We start from the raw sequence: 19,391 nt of genomic DNA on the forward strand, positions 1-19,391 counted from the left end.
TGTTCATGTCATCAGAATCCCAGTTGGAGACAAGAAAGAGAGCAAGTTGAAGAAGTACTCAAGGAAATAATGGCTGAACCATCCCAAATTTGGCAAAAGACGAATTTGCAGATTCAAGGAGCTCAGCAAACATGATAAACCCAAAATTCATGCCAAGATATATTGTAATTAAACTTCTGATAACTAAAGACAAAGAAAAAATCATGAAAGCAGCCAGAGAAAAATGACACCTTACCTATAGGGGGAAAACACTTTGAATAACAACAGATTTCTCATCAGAAACCATGAAGGCCAGAAGAAAATGGGACACTATTTTCAAGTGCTGGGGAAAAAAAAACCTCTCAATCAATTTTTTCCCAGGAAAAATATTCATCAGGAATGAGGGGGAAATCAAGACATTCTCAGGTAAAGGAAAATTAAGAGAATTTCTTACCAGTAGACCTACACTAAAAGAATGGCTTTGAAAGTTCTCTAAACAGAAAAGAAACAATAAAAAAGGAATCTTGGAACATTAGGAAGACAGAAACAACATGGATAGCAAAAACGTGGGTTAATACAATAGGCTTTCCCTCTCTCCTTGAGTTTTCTAAATTATGTTTGATGATGGAAGCTAAAAATTATAACCCCGTCTGACGTAATTCTAAATGAATACACAGGAAATATTTAAATTAATTATAAATGGGAGAGGGTAAAGGAATGTAAAGGAAGGCAAGGTTTCTATACCTCACTTAAACAGGTAATACTAGAGCAATCACTACGAAGTCTATACAAAGAAATAATACTCAGAAACACTATAAATGAATCAAAATTGAATCATAAAAAGTGCTCAAGTAACCCACAGAAAGGCAGGGAAAAGAAAACAGAGAAATGAAGAACAGAGAGAACAAACAACAAACAAAAATAAAATAGCAGACTTACCATACCAATAATTACACTAAATGTACACGGTCTAAATACACCAATTAAAAAACAGATTGGCTGGAATTCCCCGGCAGTCCAGTGGTTAGGACTCCACACTTCTACTGCAGGGGGCCTGGATTCAATCCCTGGTTGGGGAACTAAGATCCCGCAAGCCACATGGCCATGGCCAAAATAAATAAATAAATAAAATAAAAATAAAAAACAGATTGGCAGAATGGATTAAAAAAAAACATGACTCATTATATGCTGTCTATAAGAAAGATACTTTAAATATAAAAATATAGGCTGGTTGAAGTAAAAGAATGGGTAAAGATATATCATGCAAATATTAATCAAAGGAATGCAGGAGTGCTGTATTAATATCAGATAATTTAAGCTCTCACTACAAGAATTTAGAAAAAGAACCAAACTCAAAGCAAGCAGGAGGAAGGAATTAATAAAGATAAGAGCATGAATAAATAAAATTTAACACAGAACAACAATAGGGAAAAAACAATGAAACAAAGAGCAGTTCTTTGAAAAGATCGATACAAATCATAATCTCTAGCAAGACTGACAAAGAATAAAAGAGAGAGACATAAATACCAATATCAGGAATGAAATAGGATATTTCTACAGACCCTGCAGGTATTAAAAGTATAAGGTAATACTATGAAAAACTCTATGAACGTAAATTTAACAATTTAGACAAAATGAATCAATTCTTCAAAAAATACAAACTACCACAGCTCATCTAATATGACATAGGTAATATGAATAGCCTTATAACTATTAAGGAAATTAAAGTCATAATTTAAAAATTCTCAGGAGTTCCCTGGTGACCTAGGGGTTAGGATTCCAGGCTTTCACTGCCGTGGCCTGGGTTCAATCCCTGGTGGGGGAACTGAGATCTCACAAGCGTGTGGCGAGGCCAAAATAAAATATTCTCAAGAAGAACTATCCAGGCCCAGATGGCTCCACTGAGAATTCTACCAAATATTTAAAAAATTAACACCAATTCTATTTCTACATAATCTCATCCAGAAAGTAAAAGGAGGGAACACCTCCAAATTCATTTCATGAATCTATTCCTATTGTGTGGCACCAAGACCAGACAAAGACAATTTTAAAAAGAAAAAAACAAACAGACTACAAACTAACATCTCTCATGAATACAGAGATTTTATTCTCTAACATTTTGTTAGAACACGGGTAAAAGACATGAAAAGATATTTCACTGAAGAAGATATACAGATGGCAAATAAGCACATAAAAAATGTTCAGCAACATTAGTCATTAGGGAAATGCAAATTAAACCCACAGTGAGATACCACTACACACCTATCAGAATGATTAAAACAAAAAATACGCCACATGCTGGCAAGAATGCAGAGAAACTGGATCACTCACACATTGCTTGTGGAAATACAAAGTGACACAGCGACTCTGAAAAACAATTCGCAATTTCTTTAAAAACTAAACCTACAACTACCATATGACCCAGCAATTATACTCCTGGGCATTTATCCAAAAGAAATGAAGACTTATGTTCACACAAAAACTTGCACACTAATGTTTATAGAAGCTTTATTTGTAATACCCCAAAACTAGAAACAACCCAGATGCCCTTCAATAGGTGAATGGTTAAACAAACTGCGGTACAGCCATACCATGGAATGCTTACCATTCAGCAATAAAAAGGAACAAATTATTGATGCATGCAACAACAATTTCCAAAGAATTATGCTAAATGAAAGAATTCAATCACAAAAGGTTACATACTATATGATTCCATTTATGTATTGATAATAGTCTTGAAATGACAAAATTATACAAATGGAGAACAGATTAGGGGTTGTCAGGAGTTAAGGAGAAGATGGAGATGGGAAGGAAGTGGGTGTGACTCTAAAAGGGCAACCTGAAGTATCTTTGTGGTGATGGAAATATTCTGTCCCTTGACTGTATTTACGTCACTATCCTGATTGTGACAGTGCACTATGGTTTTGCAAGATGTTACCACTGAGGAATGCTAAGTAAAGGGTACAGAGAACTCTATTATTTCTTATAACTGCATGTGAACCTACAACTGTCTTTTTTAAAAAAAGTAATACTTCCAGAGATAAAAATTAAAGAATATAATGAAAATAATTATAATCCTGGACTTCCCTGGTGGCACAGTGGTTAAGAATCCACCTGCCAATACAGGGGACATGGGTTCGATCCCTGGTCCAGGAAGATGCCACAGGCTGTGGAGCAATTAAGCCCGTGCGCCACAACTACTGAGCCTGCACCCTAGACCCTGCGAGCCACAACTACTGAGCCTGCGATCTAGAGCCCGCGAGCCACAACTACTAAGCCCGTGAGCCACAGCTACTGAAACCCATGCGCCTAGAGCCCATGCACTGCAACAAAGAGCAGCCCCCGCTCGCCGCAACTAGAGAAAGCCTGTGCACGGCAACAAACTCAATGCAGCAAAAAATAAATAAATTAAATAAATAAATACATTTATTAAAAAAAATAATAATTATAATCCTACTACTCCAAAATAGCCACTATTAAAATATTAGTGTATTCCTTATAATTTTTCTATGTATATTTTTGAAAGGCATACTACTATATACAGTTATATACGTGCTTTTTTCCCCATTTAATATTTCATCATTAATTTCCATCACATTAAACATTCTTCAGGGACTTTCCTGGTGGTGCAGTGGTTAAGACTCCGCACTCCCAATGCGGGGGGCCTGGGTTCAATCCCTTATCAGGGAACTAGATCCCACATGTATGCCGCAACTAAGTGTTTGCATGCTACAACTAAGAGCCCGTGTACCACACTAAGGAGCCCTTGGGCCACAAATAAGGAGCCTGCCTGCCACAACTAAGACCCAGCACAACCAAATAATAAACATTTTAAAAATAAATAAATAAATATTCTTCAAAATTTGCTTTTAATGGCTACTAGTATTCCACGAATAGATCAGACTAATTTATCCAGCCTACCCCCCCACCCCAGTACAGGTTCTTATCAACTTTTTGCATTTTATTTTTTATATATTTATTTTTTTATTTTAGAAAATATATTTTATTTTGATAGAATGACATGATACACAGCAGTACCTAGATCACCACCAGATTTACTGCCTGGTCCATTACTCCTCAAGCCCAACTTGATTTTCTCTCTTCTTTGCAGAAAAAGAATAGCATTTGGAACAGTTAGACCTTGGCTCAGGCACTGGCTCCAGCTTTTATTTGTTGTGTGTATTAATTTTATTCTCCCTCAGCCTTAGTTTAGTAGTTGGCAAGATGGATAGTACAACATTTAAGTGAGAACACAGTGACTAATACACATAGACATACAAAAATGCCAGTTCCTCAAATTTGACATAATGCTCCTCTTCCACATATTTTCCATAAGCATATTCCATATGCTTATAGGTTAAAGTAATATGCCTTGTCATGGAAAAAGATGCATATTAACTCCTACTTCACACTATATGCAAACATTAATTCCAAGTGGATTGTAGATGTAAGTGTGAAAAGCAGAACAATAAAGGTTTTATAGGAGAACATCTTTACGGCCTTGGAAAGGCAAAATTTTTCTTAACCACAGCACAAAAAAATCCTCCCCATAAAAAACTGATACATTAGACTATATTAAAATTTTGAACTTTTGTTCATCAAAAGACTCCACTAAGAGAGTATGACAACCCACAGAGTAGAAGATATTCACTCTATGACTATCTGACAAAGGATATTCAGAATACATTAAGAATTCCTACAAAACAAAAAGACAAAAAAACGATGTGGTATCCTGGACTGAATCCTGGATCAGAAAAAGGACATTAGTGGAAAAGCTGGTGAAATCCAAATAAAGTCTATAATTTAGTTAATAGTATTGTATCAACATTAATGTCTTAGTTATGACAAATGCACCATGGTTATTAAGATGCTAACATTGGGGGAAATTGGGTGAAGAGCACATGAGTATTATCTTCGCAACTTTTCTGTAAATCTAAAATTATTTCAAAATAAAAAGTATATTTAAAGAAAGAAAGAAAGTGGGGAGGGAGGGAACATGAGAGGGAGAGAGAGTGGTACCCAACAGAAAAATGGGCAAAAGGCTTCAATAGATACATCACATAAGAGGATATCCAAATGTCCAATAAACATATGAAAAGGGTTTCACCTTATTAGTCATCGTTATCAAAGAACTAGAAACTAAAACCATAAGGCGATACAACAAACTATCCATCAAAATGACTAAAATGAAAAAAAAAAATACCAAGTTTCGGGGGCTGTGGAACAATCAGAACGGATGGTGGGTTTGCTCATTATCACAATCACTTTGGAAGTATCTACCAAAGATGAACACATGCATACCTTATAACGCAGCAATTCCACACCTGGTTATCTACTCAACAGAAATGCATACATACTTTCCCCATAAAAACATATACTAGGGGCTTCCCTGGTGGCGCAGTGGTTGAGAATCTGCCTGCCAATGCAGGGGACACGGGTTCGAGCCCTGGTCCGGGAGGATCCCACATGCCGCGGAGCAACTAGGCCCGTGAGTCACAATTACTGAGCCTGCGCGTCTGGAGCCTGTGCTCCGCAATGGGAGAGGCTGCGATAGTGAGAGGCCCGCGCACCGTGATGAAGAGTGGCCCCCACTTGCCACAACCAGAGAAAGCCCTCGCACAGAAACGAAGAGCCAACACAGCCATAAATTTAAAAAAATTTTTTTAATGAATAAAAGCGCAATGTACATACAAAATATATATATATATATATACACTAGAATGTTCATAGTAGCATTTTTCATAATAGCCAAAAACTAGAAATTACCCAAATGTTTTTGGAGTAGAATGGATAAACTGTGATACAGTCATACAACAGAACACTGTACAACAATGAAAAAGAATGAACTAATGTACATGCAACATGGATGAACTTTACAGAAACGTTAAGCAATAGAAGTCATACACAGAAGTATACTATATGATTCCACTTATATAAAAAGTATAAAAGCAAGCAAAACTAATATATGCTTCAGAAGTCAGGACAGTGGTTACCCTTGAGGGTGGAGGGTAGGTAATGACTAGAAAGGGACAAGAGGGGGCTTCTGTGGTACTGGTAATGATCTGTTTTTTGATCTGGGTGATGGTTAGAGAAGTGTATCCAGTTTGTGAAAATTACTTGACTGTACATATATGATATATGCACGTTTATGTATGTATGTTATTGTTTAACATACATAAATGTATGCTTTTTTTAAAAAAGCAAACAAAGAAATTTAAAACGCCTTATTGCAGCATTAAAGTCCCCTTATGATCAGACCTATCACAGTATATATCACATAATGTCTTGACTCCCACCAGTATCCCACCTGTACCCTACATTAGCTATCCCAACGTTCCTGATCCAATTGCAGGAAGGCATCCAAATCCAAATTTCTATTTCTGTTGATGAGTTTTCCAATGCAATACACGCTCCCACCTCCCCACAAGTGTACATGTCGTTTTCTCCTCCAGGGATACGCTTCCCTCCCTTGCCTCCTTGGAGAATTCCCAGTCAACCTTGAAGGCTCAGCTCTAAGAGTCCTACCCTAGCACTCCTTAGTCAGAGCCTGCTCCTGCACCCCCTGCACCCTACATATCCTACACTGTAACACTGGCCCCCTTCCTTCATAACTACTTATTCATTCATCTCCCCAATAAAATCATAAGCTCCCTGAAGACCTCGATGGCTTATTTAGTACAGTGCCTTGCTTAGAGCAGGCATATCAAAGAATATGTGTTGTGTGAATTTCAGGTACTGTGGTCTGGGATTTTCCCACTTCTCTTTCTTTTGAGAACATAAGACTCCTCAGTTTAGAGAAATGGTATGGAATACTGGAAAAAGGCAGACATGAAAAGGGGAAAACAAGAAAAAAAAAAAAAATGAGCGAAGACCAAGAAAGGCAACACTAAGAAGAAACATAAGTGGCTAATAAATATATGAAAGATGCTCAACCTTACCAGTAATCAAGGAAATGCAAATTAAAATAATAATGAGTTATCATTTGGGGGGAATTTCATTAAATTTTGATTTAAAGAGTGTAAGATAAGACACATAGAAGTATGCTCACAGCAGCACTGCTTGCAATGGCAAAACACTGGAAACAACCCAAATGATGCACTGACAAGTAAATGGATGAATAAAATCTGGCATATTAGTACAGTGAACTACAGCTACATGCATTGACATGAAGGAATCTCAAAATTAATGTTATGCAAAAAAGTAAGCAGTAGAATATAGATGATACCATGTATACAAAGTTCAAAACATGTCAAACTAAGCAATATATTACTTGAGCATGTAGTAAAAGTATAATAAAAAGCAAGAAAATAAACACAAAATTCACAAATTCTGTGGAGGAAGCAGAGGGGTTATGATCCAGAAAGGACCCCAGGGGGCTTCAAAAGTATTGGTAATGTTCTGTTTCTTAACCTGGTTGTTCAGTACACCAGGACCATTTTATTGCTATGCTTTAAAACTTCCCATATAGGGACTTCCCTGGTGGTCCAGTGGTTAAGACTCCGTACTTCCACTGCAGGGCGCATGGCACGGTTCGATCCCTGGTCATCAGGGAACTAAGACCCCACAGGCCACACGGTGTGGCCAAAAAAAAAACTTCCCATATACACAAGAATCCTTTCTTGCTTTTCAGTAAGCGAGTGAGTTACTTCACGTGAATCCTACAGAAATATCATTTTTATTTTTATTTTTTTAAATATTTATTTATTTGGCTGCGTCGGGTCGTAGTTGCAGCACGTGGGATCTTTTTTTTTTTTTTTTAATTTAGCCTTGTCAATTTTTTTTTTTAATTTTATTTATTTATTTATGGCTGTGTTGGGTCTTCGTTTCTGTGCGAGGGCTTTCTCTAGTTGCGGCGAGCGGGGGCCACTCTTCATCGCGGTGCGCGGGCCTCTCACTATCGCAGCCTCTCCTGTTGTGGAGCACAGGCTCCAGATGCGCAGGCTCAGTAGTTGTGGCTCACGGGCCTAGTTGCTCCGCGGCATGTGGGATATTCCCAAACCAGGGCTCGAACCCATGTCCCCTGCATTGGCAGGCAGATTCTCAACCACTGCGCCACCAGGGAAGCCCTAGCACGTGGGATCTTCGTTGCAGCGTGTGGGCTCTTTGTTGCGGCGCTCGGGCTCTAGAGCACGTGGGCTCAATAGTTGCAGCGCTCAGGCTCTCTAATTGTGGTGTGCAGGCTCAGTAGTTGTGGCGCACCGGTTTAGTTGCCCCGCAGCTTGTGGGATCTTAGTTCCCCAACCAGGGATCAAACCCCGGTTCCCTGCATTGGAAGGCAGATTCTTAACCACTGGACCACCAGGGAAGTCCCAGAAATATTTTTAGATCAAGTGACTGGCAAATTTTAAAGATACTGATAATACCTAGGGTTGGTGAGGATGCAGGGAAAAAGACTAATCTCCCATGTATATCGTTGGAGATTATAAAAGTATTTTTAGAAACTAATTTGGCGATATTAATAAAGAGTTTGCATATTTTATAAACCCTTTGAGTAATTCCACTTTTACGAATATGACCTATGAAAATCCATGCACATTTGCCCAAAGATATGTGTGTAAATCTGTTGACTGCAATACTCTTTGCAATAGTTAAAGACGTGGAAACAGCATAAATATTCATGAGTAAGTGAGTGTGTGAATCAAGTATGGTAACATCCACACCATGAAATACTACACTGCTGATAAATAAATCTCTATAAATTGACAGGAAAAGACCTCCAAGACATATTAAGTGAAAAAAAAGCAAGTCACAAATTCATTCATAAAATATGACTTCTTATTTATTTAAGTACATACATATGTTCATAGTATTGGTAATTGCTGGTTCCTAAATAAAGCAATTACTACATGCTGAGCCCTATTGGGCGCTGTTCTAAGTGCTTTACATGTATTAACTCATTTAACCCTCACAACACAACTATATGGTAGGTATAAATTCCCATTTTATAGACAAGAAAACTGAGGCACAGAAGTTAAGTATCTTGCCCAAGGTCATATAACTAGTAAGGAGCAGAGCCAGGATTCAAACCCAGGACCTGTGGCTCCAGAGTCTGTGCTCCTACCCACCATGCCACGTTGGCATTTCTTGAAAGTAAGCACAACAGAAAAGCAATGAATTCATATACACTAAGCTAGAGAAAGTCAAGGGACTTTCAGTCCATATACTTCTATAGTGTTTTAAACTTCTGCAACAAACATGTATTTGTGTGACATTCCTATAATAAAATATATAAAATAAAGAGAAGGAAAGAAAAAGTACTAAACTTAGAGGTGGGATCTGAGTCCGACCCCTACTAATCCTTGAGCAAATCATTTTATTTCTCTGGGCAATTTTCCGTCTACAAAATGGGGGTAATAATACCTACCTTGCTTACACTTTAGGCAGGGTAGGTAGATGTGTAGGAACAGTGTGAAAGTGCTTTGCAAACCATAAATCACTTCACAAAAGTAAGGCAGCATCAACTTTCCCAAGGAGCTCTGGAAAGACTGCAAGGGAGGAGAGTAGGTGAGACAAACTGTCTAAAAGAAGCCTATGAATAAATCTAGGGTTCTCTCTGGCACCTCATCCTCTAGAACCAGAGGATCCAGTCTGTAAGGCCACAGACTTCACCCCACAACCCCAAACCATAGCCAAGAAGGAAAACCCAGGCCCCTCTCTGCTTGGTGCCATTGGTTGTTTTCTGGGGCTGGAGTGACCCCAAGGCTGCGAGCAGGCTCCAGGAAGCTTTAGGAATACCCCAAGATGTCTAGCAGGGTGGTCCCCACTGGGTACTCTCTGAACAGCAAGATAGGAAAGGGAGCCATCTTCTCTAAGGAAAAAGGAACAGAGCTAATCACAAGGTAAGCAGTCTCTAACCTCATAAACATTCTTGGGGAGAAGCCCAGCCACCTTCAAATTACAGGCAGCCTCTCCACTCTGTTCAAACAAATCTCCAGCTGTGACTCACTCCTCAGAGCGGGGAGGGGGTAAACACATAGCTGAGGGCTTAGAGATCAAGACGCTAAGGAGGAGTGATATGGAGATATATCAGGGAGGCCCCAGAGGTTCTCACATCACTGGCTCATGTGAATAGGGGAAAGAGCTATGGGAAAATACGTTTCCCCAGCTCCCACTCCCCAGGCTGCTATGAGGGCCATGAGGACTGGATGGCAGGTGAGGATCAAGGGACTCCGAGAAGGAAGTAAGGGAAGTGGAAGATTGCCCCTGAGCTGGAAACCAGCATCCTTAATTTACCCTCTCCCTATAACCCCCTCCTCCACCATTTTGTCCCTCAATCCTGTTCCCTGGTCCCACCGGGAATGTACATGGTCTCTCAAGCTGCTACAGCAGCAGCCACCTCAACTTTCCCCTTCTGAGAAATGGGAATAGCCAGCACCTTGAAACAATGGTTCCCAAGAGGTCAGGATGAGGAAAGCCCCAATAAAGTCAAAGAGGCCAGATGCAGAGGTTGGGGGATGACCCTCTCTTGGCTAAGACTCCTAACCCACTCAGCTCACAGATCTCAGGTATCCTTGGTCCTGCCTTTCACAGGGTTCTCTAGGTCAGAGATGGCCCTTTGTTGGGGATGGCACAAAGAATCATTCCTGCTCCTCCCCACAGATTAACCAACAGAACAGATATTTGCTTTTTGTCTGGCTACCTGCCCAGAGGCATGGGCTGGACAAGCTCTATGCAGAGGGCTGACCAGGGTGACTGGGAGGTGACATGAGAAAAAGGGATTTAGGGTGGCACCCTAAATGGGGCAGCCCTTCTCATTCCCTGGATCCCTAACACAGGGAATCACCAGGGCCTGGAAGTGAGAGTGTGTACATAGAGGGAGGTGGGCTCCTGAACTCTCCACTCTGAGGAAGACACCCTTTTGCTCAGCCAATCTCCCTTCAAGAAACCCACCTAGTGCCCAGCCAGCCTGGAATTCCCAGTTCCCCAGCACCCTCTCCCCTCTCTAGTCTCTGATTACCTTGCTTTGCGATTTTTGCTTCTTTGCCTCCAGGCCCTAGAAGACCATTTCCTCTTCTTACCCCGGTATTTTCTTCTCCTCTTCCTGCCCCTGCTGGCTAGGCTTAAATCTGGGCCAACAGCCTCCCTGGCACATACCTGTTCCCTCAACTAAACCTCCCCACCCCTAGGAGACAAAGGTGTTTCACAAGACTCTGCATCGTGACGCAAAGAGGCACATACCATAATTACCAGCAGGCGAGGAAGCCTGCCCCACCTGCTCTGAGCACGCGTGTGTGGAACCAAAACCATCTGCGTGCACACACCGCCCCACTACTCCCACCCGGGAGAAATATGGGCAAACTCTGGCGCCCAATGCCTGGTGACTGGGTAAGCCTCCTCACCCAGATCCTCCCACAGAGCCCAGGATTCCCCAAATTCCTGGCAGGCTTGGAGACATCAGCTGTAGTGCTCCTGAAGGTGAGAACTTGGCAATGAATGGGGGAGATGGAATGGGGTGAGGAGGAATTTATGGGCTGAGCTTGAGGCAGGTCGCATGAGTGGAAGGAACAGGCAGTCACCAAACTTGAATGGTTCCTCCGCCCAGGAGTTTCTTCCCCACCCAGGTATGACAGAGCCAGGGCTTCCACCGTTTTAGAATTCATTCATTCCTTTGGAGTAAGCATCAATGACTCCAGATGAATCCCCTTTTAAAATGCAAACATTCTGACCCAGCAATTCCAATCCTAGGTATTTCTTTCCAAGAGAAAGTAAAATGTAAGTCCACATAAAAACTTGTAAACAAATGTTCATAGCAGCATAATTCACAATACACAAAAAGAAGAAACAACCCACTAATAAGGACCTACTGTCTAGCACAGGGAACTCTACTCAATACTCTGTAATGGGCTACATGGGAAAAGAATCTAAAACGAGTGGATATATGTATATGTATAACTGATTCACTTTGCTGTACACCTGAAACTAACACAACATTGTAAATCAACTATACTCCAATAAAAATTAAAAAAAAAAAAGAACCCCAAAGTCCACTAACATTTATTCACAATGAACATGTCATAATATATCCATACAATGGAATATTATTCAGCCATAAGAAGGAATGAAATACTGATTCATGTTACAACATGGATCAACCTTAAAAACAGGCCAATTGAAGGAAGCCAGTCACAAAGGATCACATATTATATGATTACCTTTAGATAAAATATCTAGAATAAGCAAATCATAGAGAAAGAAAGTAGACTGGTGGGATTTGGGGGGTGTTGGAAGAAAATGGGGAGTGACTGCTAATGGGTCAGGATTTCTTTCTGGGGTGATGAAAATATTCTAAAATCAGTTGTGCTGATGACTATACAACTGTGAATATACTAAAAACCAATGAACTGTATACTTTAAATGGGTGATATGTACAGTATGTGAATTATATCTCAATAAAGCTGTTATAAAAAGAAATGAGGCCCATAGTAAGCCTTCAGTAAATTACAGCTTTAGTTTTAAAAAAAAAGAGTCGGGCTCAGGAAAGACTTGGCATGTAACTAATGCAGCTTCTGAGGTCCTAAAGGAATGACACCTATTCCAGGGTAAAGACAAAGGTTCAGACTGCAACTGATATAAAATTTCAGATCCACTCAGGCATTGAGAGAACCTCTCTGGCCTAGACTGACCAATATAAAAAAAGGAGAGGGGACTGGTGGTGGGCGGGGGAGGGGAGAGCAAATATTCTAAGGAAGGGTAACACTGATAGGATACTTAAAGGGAATCACTTTATCAGAGTCCAGTGCATCATGGGATACCAGCTGCCTTGGCCATGATTTCAGAAAAAGGAGGAGGAGGAAAGGAGCCCAGAGTGGGATGCTAAAATATGAACCCTGACTATCACTCTAAGACAGTCCTGGCTGAGTTGGGACTAGCGAAGGTTACGCAGGTCTTCACTCTGGGTCTACCTATAGGTCCCTTCTAATCCTCAAGACCCTCCACTGGCAGAGGAAAGGGGAAAGGAACATGTAAGAGCAAACATCAACATAATGAGAAGGAGCAAACCTTGACCAGACCACAGAGTTCCCAGACTCTTTCTCCATCCCTTGACCAGGGGAAGATAAAACACTCTAGCCAGTAAGTAACAGAATATAACAACTAACATCTGAGCACCTACCATGTGCCAGGCATTGTGCTTAATATTTCATATGCATTCTTCACAACAACCTTATGAGAAGGGTGCAATTATTATCCCCATTTTACGGAGGAGGAAACTGAGACTGAAGAGATAAAGTAATTTACCAAAGTGATCTTGGGCAAAGCAAACACTGAAGCCCTGACTCTAGTCCACTGGGTCAGATTCCCAGAACCAGGCTCTTAACCACAATGTTATTAATAGAATCATAGTTTAGTCAAAAATTGTGATATACCAAAAATGGGCAGAAGACCTAAATAGACATTTCTCCAAAGTAGACATACAGATTACCAACAAACACATGAAAAGATGCTCAACATCACTAATCATTAGAGAAGTGCAAATCAAAACCACAATAAGGTACCACCTCACACCAGTTAGAATGGGCATCATCAAAAAATTTACAAACGATAAATGCTGGAGACGGTATGGAGAAAAGGGAACCCCTCCTGCACTGTGGGTGGGAATGTAAATTGATACAGCCACTATGGAGAACAGTATGGAGGTTCCTTAAAAAACTAAAAACAGAGCTACCATATGACCCAGCAATCACACTACTGGGCATATGCCCTGAGAAAACCGTAATTCAAAAAGATACATGTACCACAATGTTCACTGCAGCACTATTTACAATAGCCAGGACATGGAAGCAACCTAAATGTCCATTGACAGATGAAGGGATAAAGACGATGTGGCACATGTATACAATGGAATATTACTCAGCCATAAAAAGGAACAAAACTGAGTTATTTGTAATGAGGTGGATGGACCTAGAGTCCATACAGAGTGAAGTAAGTCAGAAAGAGAAAAACAAATACTGTATGCTAACACACATATATGGAACCTAAAAAAACGGTACTGATGAACCTAGTGGCAGGGCAGTAATAAAGATGCAGACGTAGAGAACGGACTTGAGGACACAGGGGGAAAGGGGAAGCTGGGATGAAGTGAGAGAGTAACATTGACATATACACACCACCAAATGTAAAATGGATGGCTAGTGGGAAGCTGCTGCAGAGCACAGGGAGATCAGCTGGGTGCGCTATGACGACCTAGAGCGGTGGGAGAGGGAGGGTGGGAGGGAGGCTCAAGAGGGAGGAGATATGGGGATATATGTATATGTATAGCTGATTCACTTTGTTATAAAGCAGAAACTAACACAGCGTTGTAAAGCAATTATACTCCAATAACGATATTAAAAAAAATTGTGATATAATTTCTTTGGGAAGATGAGAGAAGGAAAGGGGAGCATGTAAGGAGTGGGAGTATAAACCTTCCTATAATTCCTACAATAGGAAGTCAACGATGTCTAAAACTGATAAATCATAAGCATACTATTTAGAAACATGGCAGCAAACACTAGAAAGAGCTAAACGAGTTAAAAGTGGTAACTTCCATGGGGCAGGCCTTGCGTAGGGAACTGCTTACAATTTTCTTTTAAAGGCCTTTTGATATTAATAGATCTTTTAAAAATCATACACATATATCCCTTTGATAAAAAATGATTAAAAAGGAAAAAGAAAGAAAATCAGAGATCATGCAAATCAAAGTCTACTGTTGCTCTTGCCACAGTTTCCATCCTCCTCCACTGATAACAGCACTTGGGTTTGGCTTTGGAGAATCTCCCTCCTTCACTGGGCAATCTGGTGGGCCTGTCAATCAAGGAACCCCAACATGCCCCGGCCAAGTGGGGGAAGGGGCCAGTGACACCCTCTTGGAATCTTGAGCAGAATGGCAAAAAGACCTAAAACAGCTGGAACCACTTCACCCAGAAGTAGAAACCCTCTATTAGTACCTTCCACTTACCCAGGCCCCAGGACTCCCTTGGTTTGGACTTTTTAAGCTCTCCCTTAAATCCTCTGAGTTGGCCATTTCCATCTAATAAATTCCTCTTTTGCTTAAGTTAGCTGGAGCCACTCTGTTGCTTATAATAAGGGAACTTAATGGGAATGTCTAAAAAAAATGAGTTTGAGGTTAATCTGTGCTTTTATTTGCCACTACAGTGGCTTGCAAACTTTTTTGACCTAAAAAATACATTTTACATCACAATCAAATAAACACACACACACATATATATAATACGTATACACAGATATAACTGAAACAAAAGTTTTGCCAAAATGTCTACCCTAACACTCTAAGAGTGTTAATTCTATTTCTTTTTTTAAAGACTTTATTGTTTTTAGAGCAGTTTTAGGCTTACAACAAAATTAGCAGAAAGGTACAGAAATTTCTCATATACCTCCCCACACACACGCATTATCAATATCATTCACCAGAATGGTACTTTTTAACCAAAGATGAACATACATTGATACATCGTAATCACCCAACATCCACAGATCACCTTAGGGTTCACTCTAATGAAGTGAATGGTGCTGCACATTCTATGGGTTTGGACAAAGGTATAATGACATATATCCATCGTTATAATATCATAAAAGCATTTTCACTGCCCTAAAAAACTTCTGTACTCTGTGTATTCATCTCCCCTCTCCCCGCAGACTCCTGGCATCCATTCATCTTTTTACTGTCTCCATAGTTTTACCTTTTCCAGAATGGCATATACTTGGAATCGCTTTCTTTTTTTTTTTTTTTTAATAGATTTATTTATTTATTTTTGGCTGCGTTGGGTCTTCGTTGCTGCCCGCGGGCTTTCTCTAGTTGCAGCGAGCGGGGGCTGCTCTTCGTTGGCCTCTCGTTGCAGAGCACGGGCTCTAGGCGCGCGGGCTTCAATAGCTGTGGCGCGTGGGCTCAGTAGTTGTGGCTCGTGGGCTCTAGAGCACAGGCTAAGTAGTTGTGGCACACGGGCTTAGCTGCTCCGCAGCATGTGGGATCTTCCCGGACCAGGGCTCGAACCCGTGTCCCCTGCATTGGCAGGCGGATTCTTAACCACTGCGCCACCAAGGAAGCCCTCTTTCTTTCTTTTTGAAAAGAGAGTTTAAAGCCTTTATGACTATAAGACCACTCATGGCCCACCCATGCATGGACTAGACAGGATCTAAAGGACAAACTCTTCTAATACTGCAACTTTTCATCTAATATTGAGCCCTGTCCCACTGGTCCTGCCCAGTGGAGGTACAGGGGGACATGTGTAGGGTATTTGTTCATAGGAAGGCCACAAGTTTTGTGCCCCTTGTTACAATGATTCCTGTTGGGTGTGTTGTAAACAGAGGAACCATTTCTTCAGGCCTCCTGCTCTGAGCACATCTATTTCTTTTTTAACGCTGGTTCTGACCCACTAAGTTGATCTCAGTGATTATGTGATTATGATCAGCAGTTTGAAAAAAAAACACTGGCTCCCTATACCTGCCGCATCTGCCTCCAACAATAAAAGCAACCCAGAGAATGAATTAGCCATATTTCCATGTCCATGTGTAGTGCACTGAGGCATATGGCCTGGCTGGTGGAGAAATACCAACACAGTCCCAGGGTCCTGACATTCACTAGGACACACCAGACAGTTAAACTGTCTACGCTGCGGACACCAGAAGAAACATCTGTTCGTTTATTTATTCACTCACTCACTTTACACATGCACTGAGCACTCCTTCAATGGTGTGAATATACAAGAGGTTCCTGGGGACTGTCCAGAGCCATAAATTCTATCTGCAGGATGGCTCAGAGGAGAGGAATCCAGGAAAAAGCTTGTCTCCTGACTGATAGATTGTTCACGATCTCCTCCCCTTCCTTAAGAGCTCAGGAATGTCTCTAACACCAGATCTCAGCAATAGTTATGTCATTCCCACCTTTGAAGTCAAATAACTCTCAAGCCCAGCTTAGAAAGAAGGGATAAAAGGGAATTTCTGTCTCCCCCTCATTCTAGAGGTCTCTGATAAGCTTCAAACTAATCTATGGCTGGAGATTGTCTGAATTCCTTGCTATATTTCAATCCACTATTTTCCCCCGCCAGACAAGCAGCAAAACATCAAGTGATAGAAGAGAGTGTCAATTCATTCTCAACACTGCCAATGCCTTAGACTTAAGACTTTTCTGGATCTCTTTTCTACAGCAAGCAAAAAGAAGCCCAAACACCCCTCTCCTTTATTTCCGTCATACCCCGTTCCCTGCCTCAACCATCCCAAGACAGTGAGCAAGCTCATGGGGTAGGACTTGGGGCTGACACAATAGAGGATGGATTTTTTCCATCTACTGAAGATGAGGGATGGAGGTACTGGGGTTGGGCAGTAGCAAGACCTGAATTGTAATGTGGTAGAAACTCTCACAGCCTGGGCAGAAACAGAGAGGGGACTGTGAACAGAATTAAGTGATCATCTATACCCTAAACTTGAAATGAGAAACTATTCAACAAATATTCTTTGAAGAGCCATAATTCAGGTGCACATGGGTTAGCTCTATCTCAAGGGCATGCTGAGAGAGGAAGAGGGGAAGGGAATCAGAATCGGAGTGGAGTGGGGGAAAGGGAGGCATACAAACGCCCCATCACCTTGTCTCCCATTTCATTCTCCCCCCACAATAGCTTGGAAATTGATGAAATAATACACACCCATTCTGGGTTAAGTTCCGCAGCAGACCTAGAAACACTCAGCCACAAGTTACCCTCCTCTGCCTCTGGAGAGGAAGAATCCTACGGTCTGCTGGGGTGGGGAGGAGACCAGGTACTGGGAGCCAAGGGAGTGAGGGGAGCTGGGCAGATCGGTTAGCCCTGGAGCAGACGGGTTAGCACTCCTCTCTCCCCCACTCATTCCGTCCAGAAGCTCTCGCGTAAGTCACTTCCCTTCCCTTCTCAGCCCAGGTTCTGGCATCCCCTCCATCCACTTGCCCCGGGCTTGAAGGCTGGAGATGGAAGCAAAACCAACAACACGTCTCAGGAAGCTATCAGTTAGCCGATGGGGGGAGGGGAGCAGGAGACCCTCCATGGGGGAAAGAGGAGAAATCCTCTTTCAGCAGAGAGATGGCCCCCAAGCAGACAGCCCTATACCCCCTAGCGAAAGATAAGAGTCCCTGGCCAATCTCGGCGTACCTGGAGTTCTACCGCCCCCACCCTCCAGTCCAATCCCTAGGATTTCACTCTCTACCCTTTGTCTTGCTACTGCTCACCCAAAGCCCCATGAAGTTCTTTGAAGGGCCCCTGAGGTCACCAGGACCCACAGAAAAGCCTAATCCCCCTCGTTGGGAACCAAAGTCCAAAAGAGCACAGGGATCCCCTCCCTGGAGCTCATTCTCCTACGACGCAATCTAGCGGCGCACAGGACGCCTGAGCAGCGCGCACCCGGAGACCCGCGCTCAGTTCCGGGCAGGAGCCGCAGTGTCCTCCCAAAGGACAGGGACGCCCCTTGTCCTCGAGCCTCAAAACAGTCTTCATCCCGCAACTCCCCAGGATTCCACCGCCCGCCGCGAAGCGGCAGAAAAAGAGAAGCGCCGCGAGGAGCTGACCGCTCCGAGCGCTGCACCAGGTGATGTCAGCAAACTCCTCGCTGGGCACTGGAAGGGCGGAATTAGAAACCGAGAATACCGCGCGAGGGAGGCGGTGCGGACGCTTTTTCTTACCGCGGTCTGCCCCTCCGGGTGCACATCCGCCACTGTACACCAGCTATGCGTCCCGTTCATCTTCTGCTGGGGTAGCAGCTAGGACCCCAACGCTGGGCCCTGCTGTCCGGCTTCTCCTAGACTGGCGCGCTCCGAACCTTCCCTTGTATAAGCGCGTCAGGGACTGAGGCACGATAGGACACACCCCTAGGACGCCGTTCGCCAACGAGCGAGCAAAGGGATGAAGTGGGCGTGGCCTAGACTTTTCAGGGCACGCCCGTCTGCGCTCGCTCAGATTTACCTAAAGGTGGGGCTTGGGAGCTGTTTATCTGCTTAACTGAAGTTTTGCCTAGCGTTATGTATGCTTGTACCTCAAACATTAGTCTTGCCCTCCCCTTTCAGCTCCAAGACCAGTATTGGTAAGACAGAATCACCCTGCCTGCCCCTAGAGGATGAGGAGTTCGAAAAAAGCTTCCATGCATTCTCCTCTCCCTATACATAGGCCAGCCTGTAGGCTTTGTGGAGCTGAGCAAACATTTCCTCCACTGTACAGGCTCCCAAGACCAGCTCACTCAGACTGGCCTAAGCCAGTCTGGCAGGTGCCCTTCCCTGGCAGGAAGCCCAGGACAAAGGCAAAGCCAGCTCGGCTCTGGGTGGGGCTTGTTTTGCAGAAGCTATTATACCAAAGCTGCCCTTATATGGATGGGAGAGGCGGGACACATTGCCTTAAAAGGAATTTGCATTCTTGAGAAGGAATGAACCTCAACTTCTCCAGTGGTATTTGCTCTCTAAG

General features: G+C 42.4%; 1 protein-coding gene across 6 annotated transcripts in view; it reads right to left on the reverse strand.

Moving 5' to 3' along the window:
* The window catches only part of TUFT1 (tuftelin 1), a gene marked incomplete at its 3' end in the record, with an annotated part of 44,840 nt that extends 26,084 nt beyond the window's left edge, over positions 1 to 18,756 (reverse strand). For all 6 annotated transcript variants that reach the window (XM_082346921.1, XM_082346920.1, XM_082346919.1 and 3 more), the window contains exon 1: positions 18,620 to 18,756. In XM_082346921.1, the coding sequence (XP_082203047.1) occupies positions 18,620 to 18,679 (60 nt within the window). In that variant the 5' untranslated portion in view covers positions 18,680 to 18,756. The remainder of the gene's footprint in view (positions 1 to 18,619) is intronic.
* Positions 18,757 to 19,391: the final 635 nt, after the last annotated feature.

The sequence above is a fragment of the Balaenoptera borealis genome, assembly GCF_965194805.1.
Source record: "Balaenoptera borealis genome assembly, chromosome: 1".
NCBI classification, from domain to species: domain Eukaryota; kingdom Metazoa; phylum Chordata; class Mammalia; order Artiodactyla; family Balaenopteridae; genus Balaenoptera; species Balaenoptera borealis.